This window comes from Mastigoproctus giganteus, chromosome 8 (genome assembly GCF_048544385.1).
Source record: "Mastigoproctus giganteus isolate SK-2022 chromosome 8, ASM4854438v1, whole genome shotgun sequence".
Taxonomy (NCBI): domain Eukaryota; kingdom Metazoa; phylum Arthropoda; class Arachnida; order Uropygi; family Thelyphonidae; genus Mastigoproctus; species Mastigoproctus giganteus.
The window spans coordinates 105,519,468-105,536,722 of record NC_143582.1 but is presented as its reverse complement, the minus strand read 5'-3'; the positions used below and the strand labels follow the sequence as shown (position 1 = coordinate 105,536,722).

The following is a 17,255-nucleotide window of genomic DNA, read 5'->3' as shown; positions in this document are numbered from 1 at the left end:
ACCACTCAGAAAACTTCATATGACTGCACAATTACCCACGGTCTTTTTCATTCTCTACCACTCAATGTAGTAGCACACAACTGATGTGTTAACTTACTCTGAGGTTACTGCTACTCATATGCAGTACTTGACATTTGTCAATGTTAAACTTCATTTGCCACCTCTCGGCCCATCTCCTCAACTTTTGTAGATCCTGTTGCAGTAGTGTACTTTCATTAGTGTCATTAACAACCCTGCCAACCTTTGTATCATCTGCAAACTTGGACATCAACCTGATATACCTTCATCAATATCATCGATAAAGACAGAAAACAACAATGGGCCCAACATGAACCCCTGGGGGACGCCACTAATAACATTAGGCCACAAAGAGCAGTGTCCATTGATTACCACTCTCTGTCTTCTCCCACTCAACCATCCCTTTATCCACAGAAGCAACTTGCCCTTAATGCCATACTGCTCCAACTTGTACCATGTGCAACAGTATCAAAAGCTTTTCCGAAATCCAAGTATATTATGTCAAAATTATTTTTTGAATCCAGTTCCTTTGTGACCTGATTGTAGTATCCAATCAAATTGGTCAGACAAACCTTCCCCATGCTGTGTCTGAACTATAACTACAGTCTTGTCCAGGTGATCCTGTAGTGCTGCTTTAACCAGTGTCTCCATTAATTTCCCTGGAACAGAAGTTAAACTAACAGGTCTATAATTCTTTGTGTCACCCTTTGATCCCCCTTTGAGAATTGGGGTCATATTTCCAGTCCATGGGGAACTCCCCTGAGTCCACGGAAACTCTCATAATTATGGCTAAGGGTTTGCTTACTTCCTTTGCTGCCTCCTTTAATATAACTGGATAGATCCATTCCACCTCAGATGCTTTTCTTATGTTTAATTTCAGCAATTTCTCCTCCACTTTGCTCTCAGTTATTACAAAATAATTTAGCTCCCTGCCAGAATTGGATAAACTTCTGGCATTCCTATCCCAGAATAGGTTCTTATGTGTGAATGTAGATGCAAAATACTCATTCAGTTTGTCAGCTACATGAGCTAGGTCCTCAACAGTCAAACCATCAATATCAAGTGGACCAATTTGATTCATTCCCTTCCTTCTAAAGCAGGCCTGGCCAACTAAAATCGTTTTGTGGGGTCACCTTGACAAACTACAATTTTCCACGCGGTCACAAATAAAATAAAATAATCCTTTAAAAATAAAAAATCAAATGCCATACAAATTTATTTTATTTATTCATTTTTATTACATATCTACATCAATGAGATATTTGCTTTTCTTCGCGATCACTCAATTTTTTAAAATCTACTTCAATTGGTTTTCCATTTTTCATCTGTTATTGAAGCTCGAGATTTACTTTTAATAAATTTCATTTTTGAAAAGAAAGTTTCATAAACGCTTAAGGTGACCCGAAGGTACTCCAATTTATTTTGTGCAAAAAAATCTTAATTTGGGATACTTTTCCGTTGTCACATACATGTTAGCTTGAGCATTAGTAGAGGCATATGACGCAAGAAAGCAAGCTTATGCAGCATCAGCCAAAAAAAAACCAAACCCATTTCACCCCTCCGTTCGTTCCAGATACCTGTCCAGCTGAGCCTTAAATTTATTTAAGCTATCAACATCTACAATAAAGGATGAAGTCTGTTCCACCAACCAACCACCTGCTGGCTAAAGGCAAATTTCCGCACATCTGTCTTTCCTCAATTTGAATTTATGTCCATTCAGGTGATTCTTCTGGGCAATAGGAAGAATCCCATCGGCACTGAGCATGCTCAAACCATTCAAGGCTTTATACACCTCAGTCAGATCACCTTGCTGGTGCTTAGTCTCCAGACACTGTAATTTACAAAACTTAAGCCTTTCTTCGTAAGAGCAACCCTTTGTTCCATTCACTAATCTTGTTGCCCTTCTCTGTATTCGTTCCGGCAGCTCCACATCCTTCTTGAAATGAGGCCTCCAAACCTGTTTACAGTACTCAAGGTGTGGCCTGACCATTGCCTTATACAAGGGAATAATCACCTCCTTATCCCTGCTAGAAAAATTCCTGTATATCATTGACAAGACACCAGTAGCTACACTTGCAGCCCATCTGCATTGCTCAGAGAACTTCATATCTGCCTGTACAATTACCCCCAGGTCCTTTTCATTCTCTACCACTGTCAGTGTAGTACCATAGAGTTCATACGTTGCTCTGGGGTTACTGTTTCCCACATTTGTCAATGTTAAACTTCATTTGCCACCTCTCAGCCCACCTGTTCAACCTTTCCAGATCCTGTTGCAGCAGCATAGCATCAGGAGTGTCCTTAACAACCCTGCCAACCTTTGTATCATCTTTGTAACTTGGACATTAAGCTTCATATACCATCATCGATATCATTTATAAATACAGAAAACAACAATGGACACAACACTGAACCCTGAGGAACTCCATTAATAACATTAGTCCACGATAAGCAGTGTCCATTGATTACCACTCTCTGTCTTCTCCCCTTCAACCATCCCTTTATCCATAGCAGCAATTTGCCTCCAATGCCACACTGCACCAATTTGTGTAGCAGTCTTCCATGTGCAACAGTATCAAAAGCCTTTCTAAAATCAAAATATATAATATCAAAATTATTCCCTGCATCCAGTTCTTTTGTGACAGCATCATAGTATCCAATCAAATTGGTCAGGCAAGACTTTCCCTTAACAAAACCATGCTGAGTCCAACCTATAACTGAAGTCTTGTCTAGATGATCCCGCAGTGCTTCTTTAAACAGTGGCTCCATTAATTTTCCGAGAACAGAAGTTAAACTCAAAAGTATTACTTGTGTCACCCATTGATCCTCCTTTGTGAATTGGGGACACATTTGCACATCTCCAGTCCATGGGTACCTCCCCTGAGTCCAAAGAAGCTCTCATAATTATGGCTAAGGATTTGCTTACTTCCTTTGCTGCCTACTTTAATATAACTGGATAGATCTCGTCCACCCGAAGTGCCTTTTTTATGTTTATCCTCAACAATTTCTCCTCCACTTTCCTCTCAGTTATTACAAAATCATCTAGCTCACTGCCAGAGTTTACTTCACCTCTGGCATTTCCCTTCCTGAATAACTCCTCATGTGTGAATGTAGATGCAAAATACTCGTTTAGTTTGTTAGCCACCTGAACAGGATCCTCATCCATTGAACCATCAATATCCAGTGGACCAAACTAATTCATCCCTTTCCTTCTAGAGTTTACATAAGTAAAGAACTATTTTCTGTTTTTCTTTGTATCCTTTGCCAAGGATTTCTCATAATCTGCCTTTGTCTACCTAATCTCCTTTGTGACTTGGTTACAGACCAGCTTATATCTATTATTGGCTTCCATGTCACCCATTAATTTATATGTATCCCATGCATTTTTCTTCTCTGCCATATGTCTCATTAGTTCATCTGACATCCATTTAGGCCTAAACCTTGAACAATATTTCTTTGTTGGTATGTAAAGTTTAGTAGCTTCCAAGATAAGTTCTTTGAATGCTTCCCATTTTGAATTTGCTGTTGGTAACATCTCTGTTGGTCCCACTGCATAGAATTTAAATACTGTCTCAGACCATTGTAGTCGCCTTTACGAAAGCAAAAACCCTTCTCTTTACCCTGATGGTAGTTACCTCTTTGAGTAAATCGTACTTCAGCATACTGTGATCACTGCCACCTAGTGGTTCCTTTATCTGCAGATTCTTAATGCATGAAGAATCACTACTGATAATCAGATCAAGAGTATTACTCCCTCTAGTTGCCTCCCAAACATGCTGATGTAGAAAACAATCATCCAATAAATCCACAAAAGCCTTGCTAATGTGAGTGACCAACTCACAAATTCCAGTCAATATCTGGGAAATTAAAATCCCCCATTATAAGACTCTCTGATTTACTGGTCCACTATTTCCCTGTACAGGTTCTTTTTTATTATACTCATCAGAGTAATTACGTCTACAGCACACTCCTATTCTCAATTTTGATCTCCCAATGCTTATGTCACACCAAACTGACTCGACACTGCACTGTCCAGCGATGTCGATTGGCTTCACTTCCTTGGATTTTATGTGTTTCTTAACTAATAGCATAGCCCTCCTCCCTTCCTGTCTATCCTTTCTGTACACATTGTACTCCCTAAATTCCAGTTCTGCATTCCTTATATCTATGTGACACAACGTCTCTGATATTCCAACAATATCTGCCTTCGATGTTTTGAGCAATACCTCAAATTCATCAAATTTATTTACCAAACTCCTAGCATTGGTGTACACGCAAGTATACATGCAACTGTTCCTATTCTTAGCTACCCTGATACAACCCATGTGTTTACCTGTACCGCAATGAATGCCAGCAGTCTCGGAAATATCCTGCATCTTGTTTTCCTGGCTGCTGCTGCTCATTCCAACAGAAGCAGTGCAAGAATCACTTTCACCTCTGCCAGTGGCTACTGTTAATCTATTAGTCCTTGTATCCCCCCCCCAAGCTAGCAGTTTTCCGACACATCTAACACTGCCTCGATAGCATCAACAAATATTCTTGCACCCTTTCTATTTAAGCATATCCCATCCCTGTAGAAGCAGTCTCTCCTGTTAATAAGTACAGACATGTTGTACAGACAAGTACAAACATGTTGTAAAAGTTAATTTTGATATTGTGGTGTGAATGTATTTTACTGTTGCACTGTAAATCAATTACTTCCATCTGCAGAGTTTCCAGTTCGAAGAAGGAAAGGAGTGGTGGGATCATGGAAGTACAGCTAGTCTAGTATTATCTTTGTCATTATTTATCCTGCCTAGTGCAGCTAGTCAATGATTTCCCACTGATGTAGTCAGTAGTATAAAAATCCTCTGGCAGGCCACGTGGCTCGCCGGTTGGCCAGGCCTGTTCTAGAGTTTACATGAGTAAAGAACCCTTTACTGTTTTTCTTTGCATCCTTTCCAAAGATTTCTCGTAATCTGCCTGTAGGTTATCAAGGTTAAGATGGGCTTATGCCTGGGAGCCACCCCGTTACAAGAAAATACACACACATACATGAACTAAGATTGTAGAGATAGCATATTAATATATGTAAATAAATCTGGTATATAAATCCTGTATATAAATTGATGTAAATAATCTTGAAATTATAAATTGTGTGTAATAAATAAATGAATGAAAAAAAATGAATTTGTCTGCCTGTGTGAACATTTGGCAGACCCATCAGGATACTACTGCTGGTGACAAGAATATTTATCCCAGAGGTTTTCTTTCTTATTAATAAGAAGCAAAATTGTTCTCTTGACATCTACTTGTCTTACATAATAACAGGGCATGGATCTTTGAACCAGAAACTTTTTCAGTTCAAACTTTCCAGAATGGACTTATGTAGCTGTGGAGAAAGTGAGAGCTGGGAGCACGTATTTTATCAATGTCCTTGGCATGACAACTTTAGGGAGGAATTAAGATCCTCAATAAACAGTTCGTTGCCGAACAGTTTTGTTCTGGGCAATAAATATCTACTCATTCAGTATGCCGGCTCCTATCGGTCTTTGCAAACTTTCACTAGGAACACTTCCCAGAGTAGGTGTTCTTTTCTGCTCAACTGAAATGACACCGCTATAAGTAACAAGGTGTAATAAAATTACTTTGTATCATAAACTTTAAGTGGATTTTGCCTCTTGTAAATAACTGTATATTTCATGATTTTATCTTACCATTTGTACCCGTGCACTCAATTCAGCTGCGGGGTTAGGATGTAAGCATTTATGGCTGTGCAATTGATGGCTATGTATGCACAATTTGTATTAAGGTTAGATATACTGTTGAAATCAAATTTAGCTTTGATTTTCAGCACTCGTTTTGTTGGTAGTCGGGTATCTACTTGTAAATTTTTATTAAGTTGTAAATAATGTCAATAATGTTAAATTTAAAGAAGTTGTTATTACAACTTTTTTTTTTTTTAACTTTAAAATGTTCAGTTAATAGTACATTGCAATTTTGTCCTCTATTTTGGGGATTGGCTGCTGATAACTTTGTCTTTGTTACTGCTAAATGTGGAGATTTAGTTAGTGTTAAATAACTTTTATTTATTTGTGAAACAAGGCAGAGTTGAACTAACATTCTAGGAGCCACCTTATCCTAAAACATACTTACTTTGCCTACCTAACCTCCTTTGTGACTTGATTACAACACCAGCTTATATCTACCATAGGCTTCTGTGTCAACTGACGATTTATAAGCATCTCATGCATTTTTCTTCTCTGCTACGAGTCCCATTAGTTCATCTGACATCCATTAGGGCCTAAACCTTGAACAGTATTTCTCAGTTGGGACAAAAAGCCTAGTAGCTTCCAAGATTACTTCCTTGAATGCTTCCCATTTAGAATTTGCTGTTGGTAGCATCATCAGTTGTTCCCAATGTATAGACTTTAAAAACAGACCATCGTAGTGACCTTTACGAAAGCAAGAACCCTAACCTTTACCCCTGACATCTTTGAGTAAATCCCAATCAGCAAACTGTGATCACTGCCACCTTGTAGTTCATTTATCTGCAGATTCTTAATGCATCAAGTATCACTACTAATAATTAAATCAGGAGTATTACTCCCTCTGGTTGCCTCTCGAACATGCTGCTGTAGAAAACAATTATCCAACAAATCCAAAAGAGCCTTGCTAATGTGCGAGTGACTAACTCAGAAGTCCCAGTCAATATCTGGGAAGTTAAAATCCCCCATTATAAGACAATCTGATTTACTGGCCCACTCTATTTCCCTCTACAGTTGTTCATTATACTCATCAGAGTCATTAGGCCCATAAGGACTCCTACTCTCAATTTCACTTTCCCAGTGCTTATGTCGCACCACACTGACTCGACACTGTACCGTCCACCCATGTCAACTAGATGCACTTCTCTAGATTTTGTGTTTCTTAACTAACAACACAACACCTCCTCCCCTGCCTATTCTTCCCCTACACATTATACTCCCCAAATTCCAATTCTGTGTGATACCACGTCTCTGATATCCCAACCATATCTGCCTTTGATGTTTTGACCAGCACCTCAAATTCATCAATTTTATTTACTAAACTCCTAGCATTGGTGTACACACAGGTATACATGCCCCTGTTCTTAATCTTAGCTACTCTAACACAGACCATGTATTTACTTGTTCTGTGATGACTCCCAGCAGTCTCTGAAATCCCTAGCAACTTGTTTTCCAGGCTACTGCTCATTGAAATAGAACGTTTGCTGAGTTCGTGTCAGTGAAATTATTCTTGGAGGTATGAATTCCTTTATCCTCATCCATCTTAAAATAGCCTTTATCTAAACTTTGGTTATCCAATAAATGTGCTAAAGTTGTTCAAGATAAGAATATAGCATATTGCAGTTTGCTTATATTCAAATCTCCAGGTTCATTTTCTGCCACCACCAAAGCTCACAACAATTGTAAGGCTGTTATTAATCATCCAAACTAGATTTTCAATAGGCTAAGAGTTAAAAAAAAAAAAAAAAAAACTCAATTTCTGTCCAAATGGTAGTTGGGCATTCTGGTCTCCTGCCAAAGCTATTGGCTGCAACTGCTGGCCATCTCCATTCCCACCTTTATCAAAACCAGATGGTTCTATTGCTACTTCAGCCAAAAATAAAGCTGATCTACTAGCATCCTACTTTCTTCAAACTCGTGTACTGATGACCTTGGTAAACCACCTCCTACCATTCCTACTACCCTGCATTTGACCAACCTCTGGTCTTCCATCAAAAGTATGTCAGAAGGATTTTGAACAATCTTGATGCTAAGAAACCTCCAGGTTCTGATGATATTTCTCCACTTGTTCTCAAATCCCTCCCATCCAATCATCATCTCATTGAACTTACTATTTCTGTTTCTAAAATAATGGAGAAATCTATTAACTGCCAAATCTTAAACTATCTAGTAACCTTCCATCTGATCAATAATTGCCAGAATGGATACCATCAGTGTTGACCCACTGGTGATATTCTCGCTTATTTTACCCATTTTTGAACAAACTGAATGGAAAAGTTCATGAAAATCTAAAGTCTAAAATGTCTCTTGACATTTTAGACTCTTAACATTTCAAAAGCTTTGGCATAAAGGTTTTCTAAATAATCTTATGGTCTAACAACTGTTTTTTGTAATTGGATATCCAGTTTTATCTCTGACGACTCACTGCAGATGATGGTAGATGGCTCTCTGTCTTCTAATTGCTACTTCAGCCAATGCTGGTGTTCCCCAAGGTTTAGTTCTTTCTCCCACTCTTTTTCTCTTGTATATTAATGACCTTCTTCCATTGACCGGAAATCCTGTCCATAGTTATGCTGATGATAGCACACTGCATTCCACCTTCCAGTTTGAGAAACCTTTCGCTGTACAATTAACTAAAACTTCTTGAATATCCATTACTAATTCCTTAAATTCTGACCTCAAGGTAATTCTCCAGTGTGGCAAGGATAACTTAGTTTATTTCAAACCTTCTCAAACTCAGTCCTGTCTAATATCTCTAAAATTCGTCTGCTCCTATACTTATACTCATCTTCAATGACATTCTGATTTCTAGGCAAGATCATATATCTCAATCGGGGATTACCCTGACGTCCAATCTCTCTTGGCATAATCACATTACAAATATTGCTTCCTCTGCATCTAAATAACTGGCTTTCTCTTTATCGCTCGGCATTTACAAACAGCAACCCACAAATAAATTATACACTTCATGGGGTTGAATTAAAATCAGTGGAGGAGGAAAGGGATCTGGGAGTAACAATATGGGTAGATATGAAGTTTTCTCAACAACACAAACAGGCAGCCCAGGAAAGCCCATGGTGTCCTTTCGATAATTTTTCAAACGTTATCCTGTAGAGACAGGGAGGTCATAATCCCACTGGGTAACTTAAATTGTAACACCAAATTTGGAATACTGTGTTCAAGACCACATCTGAAAAAAGACATTGAGCTTATTGAAAGGATCCAAAGACGGACAACTCAAATGGTGAGAACCATCCGAGTTGTCCGACTATGAGGAAAGGCTACAATTACATGGACTACAGAGCTTGGCAACCAGGCACCTCAGAGGTGACCTGGTTGCCAGTTTAAAACTGATTGAGGTTATAAGGCTCTGAGAGGGATTAGTAGACTGAATGAAGGTAGAATTCTAACTGTTCTAAACAATTCCAGAAATACAGGTCATAAATTCAAATTACAGGGCTTGAGGTTTAGATTAGATTGTAGGAAGCTTTCTTTTAGCTACCCAGTTGATAGTTGGAACAAGTTTCTGTCGCAGGAAGTTTAGGCTGAGAGTTTGGATAAATTCAAAAGTCTATTGGATACTTACCTGTGTGAGGAGGGAAACAAATAATTTGTGTTTTCTTATCTACTTCGTTAGGTTTCTTTCTTTTTTTTTTTTTTTGCTAGTGCAGGAAAAGCCTGTGGCTTCCTTGCACTATATGGCAAATACTCTTACTGTTAATTTTGCTTCCAAACAGCGTTCATTCTGTACAAATCACAAATCCGCCCTACCATAGAATGCTGTTCCCACATCTGGGGCCAAGCCCCCAATACCTCCCTGAGGCTTGTAGATTCCATTCAAAGGAGAGCAGTTAGTTTAATTAATGACTCATCTCTAACAAAGTCTCTCCACTTTGTCTCAAAGACATTCTGCTTCTGCTGCATGCCTTTTCTGTAGATTCTTCCATGGGCACTGTTCTTCTGAATTTGCTTCTGTAATTCCTGCTTTCCCTTCCAAAACAGTACAAACATGTACTGCATCGAGTCAACATCCTTTTCCTGTCCAACTTCAAACTAACAGAAGCAAATTTTCTTTTTCCTCATTTCTTCGTACAACTTCTGTTTTCTGGAACAACCTTCATAAGTATTTCCTGAAAATTACAATCTACAGAATTTCAAGTCTAATGTCAACAAGTACAGTATCTTCTTTCATCTACTCAACCTTCAGCCCATGCACGGTACTAAGTACTATAGGTTTTAATACCTTTCATGTTTGGGGTTTCATAAAAAAAAAAAAACACACACTCTCCCTCTCTCTCTCTCTCTCTCTCTTAATCAAAAATCTTGGATTAGTCAGTTCTGATGCTTGAGCCACAAGTGACCATTAATGAGCAGCTGCTTCAACTTGGAACTCCTAACTGAGGCCCACTGCACCATCATCAAATATTCCAGGACAAGATTTTCAATAAAGATAACAAACTGTGGTAGATTCAAAGAGGAAGTGATCCACCAACTAGAAACAGAGGACATTACCAACTACCATGCATTCTGAACTGAAAGGAAAGCATCCTTTATCCATGATCTGTAGTGTCCCCACTATATCAACAAAAAGGAAAATAAAGCACAGTGGCTCAGTTTCTTGACAGACACCTGTGCTTACCTGTGTTGGGTGCAAAGTTATGCATACTAGAAAAGCATTACAAAGATGTAGAACAACTGGCACCTTACAGAACTAGCACATTTATTAATGAAGAGTTACAGAACATTAAGGAGCAGCTATACAAAAGTCATTAATACAGCCATGAGGGCTTCACAAAAAAAACTTACCTTACTTTCCAGGCTGCTGCTCATTCTAATAGAAGCACTGCAATAATCACTTTTGCCTCTGCTTGCGGCCACTGTTAACCTTTTAGTCTGTGTATCTCCCCCAAGCTAGCAGTTTTCCAACCCACCTAACACTGCCTCGATAGCATCATCAAATATTCTTGCACTCTTTCTATTTAAGTGTGCCCCCCATCCCTGTAGAAGCAGTCTCTCTTGTAAACAAGCACAGACCAGGCTGGAAAAAATTCTACCCCTTGAGCATTGCACAATCTCTCCAGGGCCGAATTGATTGACAAGACTCTCATCATATACTGCCCCTATTGTGTATGGGCAGAATTGCAGACACTTTCACATTCAACCCTAACTCGCAACTTTTTTTTTAACATTGACCTGTACTTGTGGAGTAAATCTGCAGATCTCTTACTCTTAATGTCATTAGTTCCAACATGTACAACAATATCACCTTTTGTGCCCATAAAAGATGATATCTGCTCTACGTCATCAACTTTTGTCCCTGGCAAATGTACCCTGGTCCTGTTCCACCTATTCTTCTTGCATAGTATATTCCCCGTCTCCCTGAGAATAGAGTTACCAATAATAACTAGTTCATTTGGGACTAGTGTATTCTTCCTTGGAGATTGCCTATGTGTCGCCTGATGCACAGGAGTGAGCTCTGCCAATGAACTATTCCCATGCCCGATCAAAAATACAAACTTTGATTCCCTAACTCTCACTTAAATAAACAGCATAAATAAATAAAGAACAAAATACATGTTGTGCTCACATATTGGCTGAACTTAAGTATCCATTATCCCTGGGCATGGCCAGCACAGTCGAAGTGGAGGATGTGTTTGCTAGCCACAGTGCGTGACCTACAAACTGTCGAAGTGAAGGACATGATTCCTCCTCCCTTACAAGTGATATATGATGAGTTACAGGGAAAAACTAAGTGACGGACAGAAGGTCACATGAAGGATGTGAACTGAGAATAATAGTTGCAATTAGAAGGAAAAAAACACTTATAGGAAGGGTAGCGTTTTAATCAACTTTAATTTTTGTTTAGCGAAAAAAGGATAGGTTAAGCCACTAATTCGGGGCAGATTCAAGCAAAAGAAGTGTGAGTGTTTTGATAGATTTTCATTTCAATGAAAAAAGGATAAGTTCATTTACACCACTAATTCAAGGCGAATTCAAGCAAAAGGAGTGAGGAGTGTGGTTTTTTTGATAGTCTTTCATTTAAATTTATCCATCCTACCCACCCTTTAACCCTTACTACTTCATTTTTGGCAGCGAGTCAAAAGTACGTTACAGAGAAACGTCACTTGATGAACAAAAGGTCATGTGATGTTTTTGCTCTCGGTCATTCTGTGAAATTCTGTGATTGGCTGATTATTGTGAATGCGTAATTTCTGTTATTTGTGTTTTTGATTATTTGGTAGTATGCTTGTGAGTTTAGCAGTAAGTTAGTTAGTTTTTCTTTGCCATTCTTTGGTGTGGTTGTACTCTTGCTGGTGCGGTGACTTTTTCTTTGGTTGGTTTTGTTTCTTTGTCCTGCTGCCGTCTTTTCTTTGCTTTCTTGTGCTTGTTCTTTGTTTAACCTTAATGGAGCGAGTGAGTGTGTAAATATGTCTTTTGCAAAATGATGGTTGTAAGAGTGTCACATGACCTTTTGTCGCGAGGGTTTTTTGTGTGATTGGCAGGAGGGGGGGGAAACCTCGTCATTCATTTCGACCATTTGTTGACCACGCCCAGGGGTACCAGATACTGAAATTTTCCACACATATTTAGCAGTATCTACAAATTTAAAAATTCAATTTTTTTTTTTAAATCCTAAATTTCTGTGCCTTTGTAAGCGATGTAGGGGTAGTACTGGTGATGGGCTCTGTCCTGGTACAGCTCTGCCTCACTGACTCGAAAAGTCAGCCATTCATTACTTCATTCTCTAGAAAAATTTAAATAACCAGATCTAGCTCCATAGACATCAAGATAAGTAATTTTCCAATACAATTTTCTGGTCAACTCATTGTCATCCCCTCCCCTTTCCTTCGTCTAATGGGAGTCCCAGAGCCATAAGTACGGCAGAGAACACCCGTGCACATCACACTCAGCAGCACCAAGATTTAAAAATATTATTTATTTAATATGTAAAAATGAGTGAGCTGAGCAATGTGCGCACACATCATTAAACTATTTATCCATTCTGTTTATTTATGAATGGCGGAGGAATGGGGGGGGGGGAAATGTTTTTATTTTAACCTGCAGATTGGCCAGTACACATATACCAAACCAAAATTTCGCGATATTTAAGTAGCAAAAAGAAATTAAACCCCAGGGGCTCACGTCTGGCGACTATGGGCTTGGACATCCAGGGTCCTGAGTTGGATATCATCATTCTTCTCTTTCTTGGTGATTCGCTTTTACTTCTCAGAGTAATCAGAATTTTTTTTTTTTTTTTTTTTTTTGGCTTGCGCAGCAAAGTGTAAGGATCCATATAGTGCAAGGAAGACCGAGGCTTGCGCAGCAAAAGCCTCGGGCTTCCTTGCACTATATGGCTAATAATAGTAATAATAATATATCTGGGATATTTTTAAAAATTTTCACGCGAGACTTCAACTATACCTTATGAACACTGTGTGGATCCTTCTGCCAATTTCTATACATTTCTTCCACATAAACTGATGAGTTTCCATTTAGAAAAGGCTCCTGTGCTGCACGTGTCATGTATGTTCTAAGTGAAAACATATCACTGAACTGTCCATTTGCTATCCATAACTTTACCAGTTCTATTCTGAGATTGGTGGAAAACGTCCTAACACGTTGCATACTAGTATTTTAAAGTTTTCTCTTGTTAGTGTAAATCACTAATCTTCCGTACGCGTTTTCAGTTACAAAGGTTACTTGTTCACACAGCTTTAAAATATACACTAAAAAAAATGTTTAAACGTCGCAATCATTACAGCTACTGAAGTACCGAAACCGTTCTGCACCGCTAGAAATATCGTGACGTCACACAAATGATCTGCGCACAGTTACGACGAGCCCCTCGTGATTGCCAATGGCATTCGACAGTGATGTCACATGTTGTCATTTCGTGACATACTGTTATATGATAAAAATTCGAAGCGAAATACGATTCTGGTAATGCTGAATGTTATTTTCTGCATTTCTTTTACTTAGTTAAGTATCATAAATTCCCAGCATCCTTCCGCATTAGCTCCTACCAACGGCAGATACATTGATTCCCCTGTCACTGTTATTCTGATCGTAATCCATTTCTTCCCCCTTACTTCTCTGTGATCTATACAACCCCAGAGGCTCACATCTGGTGAGTATGCGCTTGGCACACCCAGGGTCCTGAGGTCCTGAGCTGGATATTATTATTATTATTATTATTATTATTATTATTATTATTATTATTATTAGCCATATGGTGCAAGGAAGCCTGAGGCTTATACTGCACCAGCCAAAAAAAAAATTTTTTTTAACCCTGGGGGAGAGAGAGAGAGAGAGAGAGAGAGAACGAAGAAGGGTCAGAAGTAAAAGGGAATCACCAAGAAAAAGAAGAATGATGATATCCAGCTCAGGACCCTAGGTGTGCCAAGCCCATACTCACCAGATGTGAGCCCTTGGGGTCAAATTCTTCTCTCTCTAGGGAATTTTTTTTTTTTTTTTTTGGCTAATGCAGCATAGGCCTCAGGCTTCCTTATACCATGTAGTTAATAATTTGGATCCTCTGTGGTGATCATCATAGTTAGCTTGTGGTGATCTAGAGGCTTTCAACATTTTCAGTAAAACTGAATAACATGCGTGTGTTCATGGACGTGTTTTTATAAAGGGTGGCTCGTAGAACATCAGTTCAACTCAGCCTCGTATCCCTGTGTAGAATAGTACCAATGCATAAGGGACAGATATGTGATAAACGTAAGTTTGTATGTATTATTTGTGTGTTCTGTTCTGGGCTCTTGGCTGTCCAGAAGCATCAATCACCTGGAGAAATGATTCCAAACCACGGGAAGGTGGGCCAGTCCAAATAGTACTCGTACTGTCTCAATTCGAGACTCTGACCCACCTGATATTACCATCAACATCAGGTGGGCCGGATTCCTCTTGGGGGCCCACTCCAGAGGAGGAGAAGAAGAAAAGGAAAATAATAAGGAAAGAAAGGAAGAAAGAATAAAAGTTCCCATGGTGTTAAAAAATATAATAAAATAATAATAATAATAATAATAATAATAATAATAATAATAATAAATGTATATAAGAAAAAATAAATAAATATAAAAAATTAAAAAAGAAAATTAAAAGGTAATCAATAAAAAATAAAATAAAAATAAGAAAATTTTAAAAAATAATAAAAATTTTAAAAATATTAAAAAATTTTAATTTAAATTAAAAATAAAATAGAATAAAAAATAATAAAAAAAAATCTGCTGGCGACTCCAACTTCAGTACTAATTGCTATATGGCTAATATAATCTTAGCAAAGCATCTGTCGTTTTCTTTTAAATACTTTAGCAAATTCTTGCAATTTCTGAAAAGCTACTCGGGTGGAGGGAAGATGCTCTTCTTCTCCAGGATAGAAATTAGAAACACAGCCCTGCATTTGCAATCGTAAATCAGCATAATACCGACAGTCATAAAGTACATGCTTCCAGTTTTCTACAGCACCATATACACATAAATCTGTATCATGTAGTCCCAGTTGGAATAATTTTTCATTGAGGGACCCATGTCCTGTCATTATATATATAAAGTATCCATTCCCATAGAAAACCATGTTTTTGTTGATTTATTTAGTAGATATGTAACTTGTGGTATAAAACTAATGACTGGAATGAGTACAATGAACAATTGTACAGAGAAATTCAAGGGCTAGTAAATCGGAATGTCTTATAATGGGGGATTTTAACTTCCCAGATATTGACTGGAACTTGTTGGTGGTCACTCACACACTAGTCAGACTTTTGTGGATTTATTGGATGATTGTTTTCTGCTGCAGCATGTTCGAGAGGCAACCAGAGAAAGTAATACTCTTGATCTGGTTATCAGCAGTGATCATTCCTGTATTAAGAATTTGCAGATAAAGGAACCACTAGGTGGCAGTGATCACAGTGTACTGATGTGGGATTTACTTAAAGATTTAATTACCATCAGGGGTAAAGGAAAGGGTTTTTGCTTCCGTAAAGGTGAGTACAGTGGTCTACGACAGTTTTTAAATCCTGTACAGTGGGATAAACTGACGATGTTACCAACAGTAAATTCTAAGTGGGAAGCTTCAGGGAATTAATTGTGGAAGCTACTAAAAGTTTCATACTTATTAAGAAATATTGTTCAAGGTTTAGGCCTAAATGGTTATCTAATGAACTAATGAGACTCGTAATAGAGAAGAAAAATGCATGGGATGCATATAAATTATCAAGCGACTCAGAAGCCTATGGCAGAGATAAGCTAGTCTGTAATCAGGTCACAAAGGAGGTTAGGCAGGCGAAGGCAGATTACGAGAAATCCTTGGCAAAAGATGCTGAGAAAAACAGCAAGGATTTCTTTACTTATATAAACTCTAAAAGGAAGGGGGTGAATCTGATTGGTCCACTTGACATCGATGGTTCGACTGTTGATGATCCTGCTCAGATAGCAAACAAACTGAATGAGTATTTTGCATCTACATTCACACATGAGGAATTATTAAGGTTTGAAAATGGCAGAAGGTTATCAAATTGTAGCAGGATACTTAATGATTTTGTAATAACTGAAAGCAAAGTGGAGGAGAAATTGTTGAAGTTAAACATAAGAAAAGCACCTGGGGTGGATGGAATCTATCCAGTTATATTAAAGGAGGCGGCAAAGCAACTAAGCAAACCCTTAGCCATAATTATGAGAGCGTCCTTGGACTCAGGGGAGGTTCCCACGGACTGGAGATGTGCAAATGTATCCCCAATTCATAAAGGGGGATTGAAGGGTGACACGATTAATTACAGACCAGTTAGTTTAACTTCTGTTCTGGTAAAATAATGGAGTCACTGGTTAAAGATGCATTGCAGGATTATCTAGACAAGACTGCAGCAATAATTCAAACACAGCATGGGTTTGTTAAGGGAAAGTCTTGTCTGACAAATTTGATAGGATATTATGATGTGGTTACAAAGGAACTGGATGCAAAAAATAATTTTGATATCATATATTTGGATTTCAGGAAAGCTTTTGACACTGTTGCTCATGGAAGACTATTGTACAAATTGGAGCAGAATGGTATTAAGGGTAAGTTGCTACAATGGATAAAAGGATGGTTAAGTGGGAGAAGACAGAGGGTGGTAATCAATGGGTGCTGCTCTTCTTGGACTAATGTTATTAGTGGAGTCCCACAGGGTTCGGTGTTAGGTCCACTGTTGTTTTGTATATTTATCAATGATATTGATGAAGGTATATCAGGCTTAATGTCGAAGTTTTCAGATGATACAAAGGTTGGCAGGGTTGTTAATGACAGTAATGGCAGTGTGTTACTGCAACAGGATCTAGATAATTTGGGCAGATGGGCTAAGAAGTGGCAACTGAAGTTTAACCTTGACAAATGCAAAGTACTGCATATGGGTAGAAGTGACCCCAGAGAAACGTACCAACTGTGTGGTACTACACTTAAGGTGGTAGAAAATGAAAAAGACGGGAGTAATTGTGCAGTCAAATATGAAGTTT

General features: G+C 38.4%; 1 protein-coding gene across 3 annotated transcripts in view; it reads right to left on the bottom strand.

The window, feature by feature from the left end:
• LOC150081753 (2-oxoglutarate dehydrogenase complex component E1-like) overlaps window positions 1-13,567 on the bottom strand; it is a 1,213,922-nt gene extending 1,200,355 nt beyond the window's left edge. For all 3 annotated transcript variants that reach the window (XM_090378853.1, XM_090378854.1, XM_090378852.1), the window contains exon 1: window positions 13,185-13,567. In XM_090378853.1, the coding sequence (XP_090234979.1) occupies window positions 13,185-13,388 (204 nt within the window). In that variant the 5' untranslated portion in view covers window positions 13,389-13,567. The remainder of the gene's footprint in view (window positions 1-13,184) is intronic.
• Between the last annotated feature and the right edge of the window lie 3,688 nt (window positions 13,568-17,255).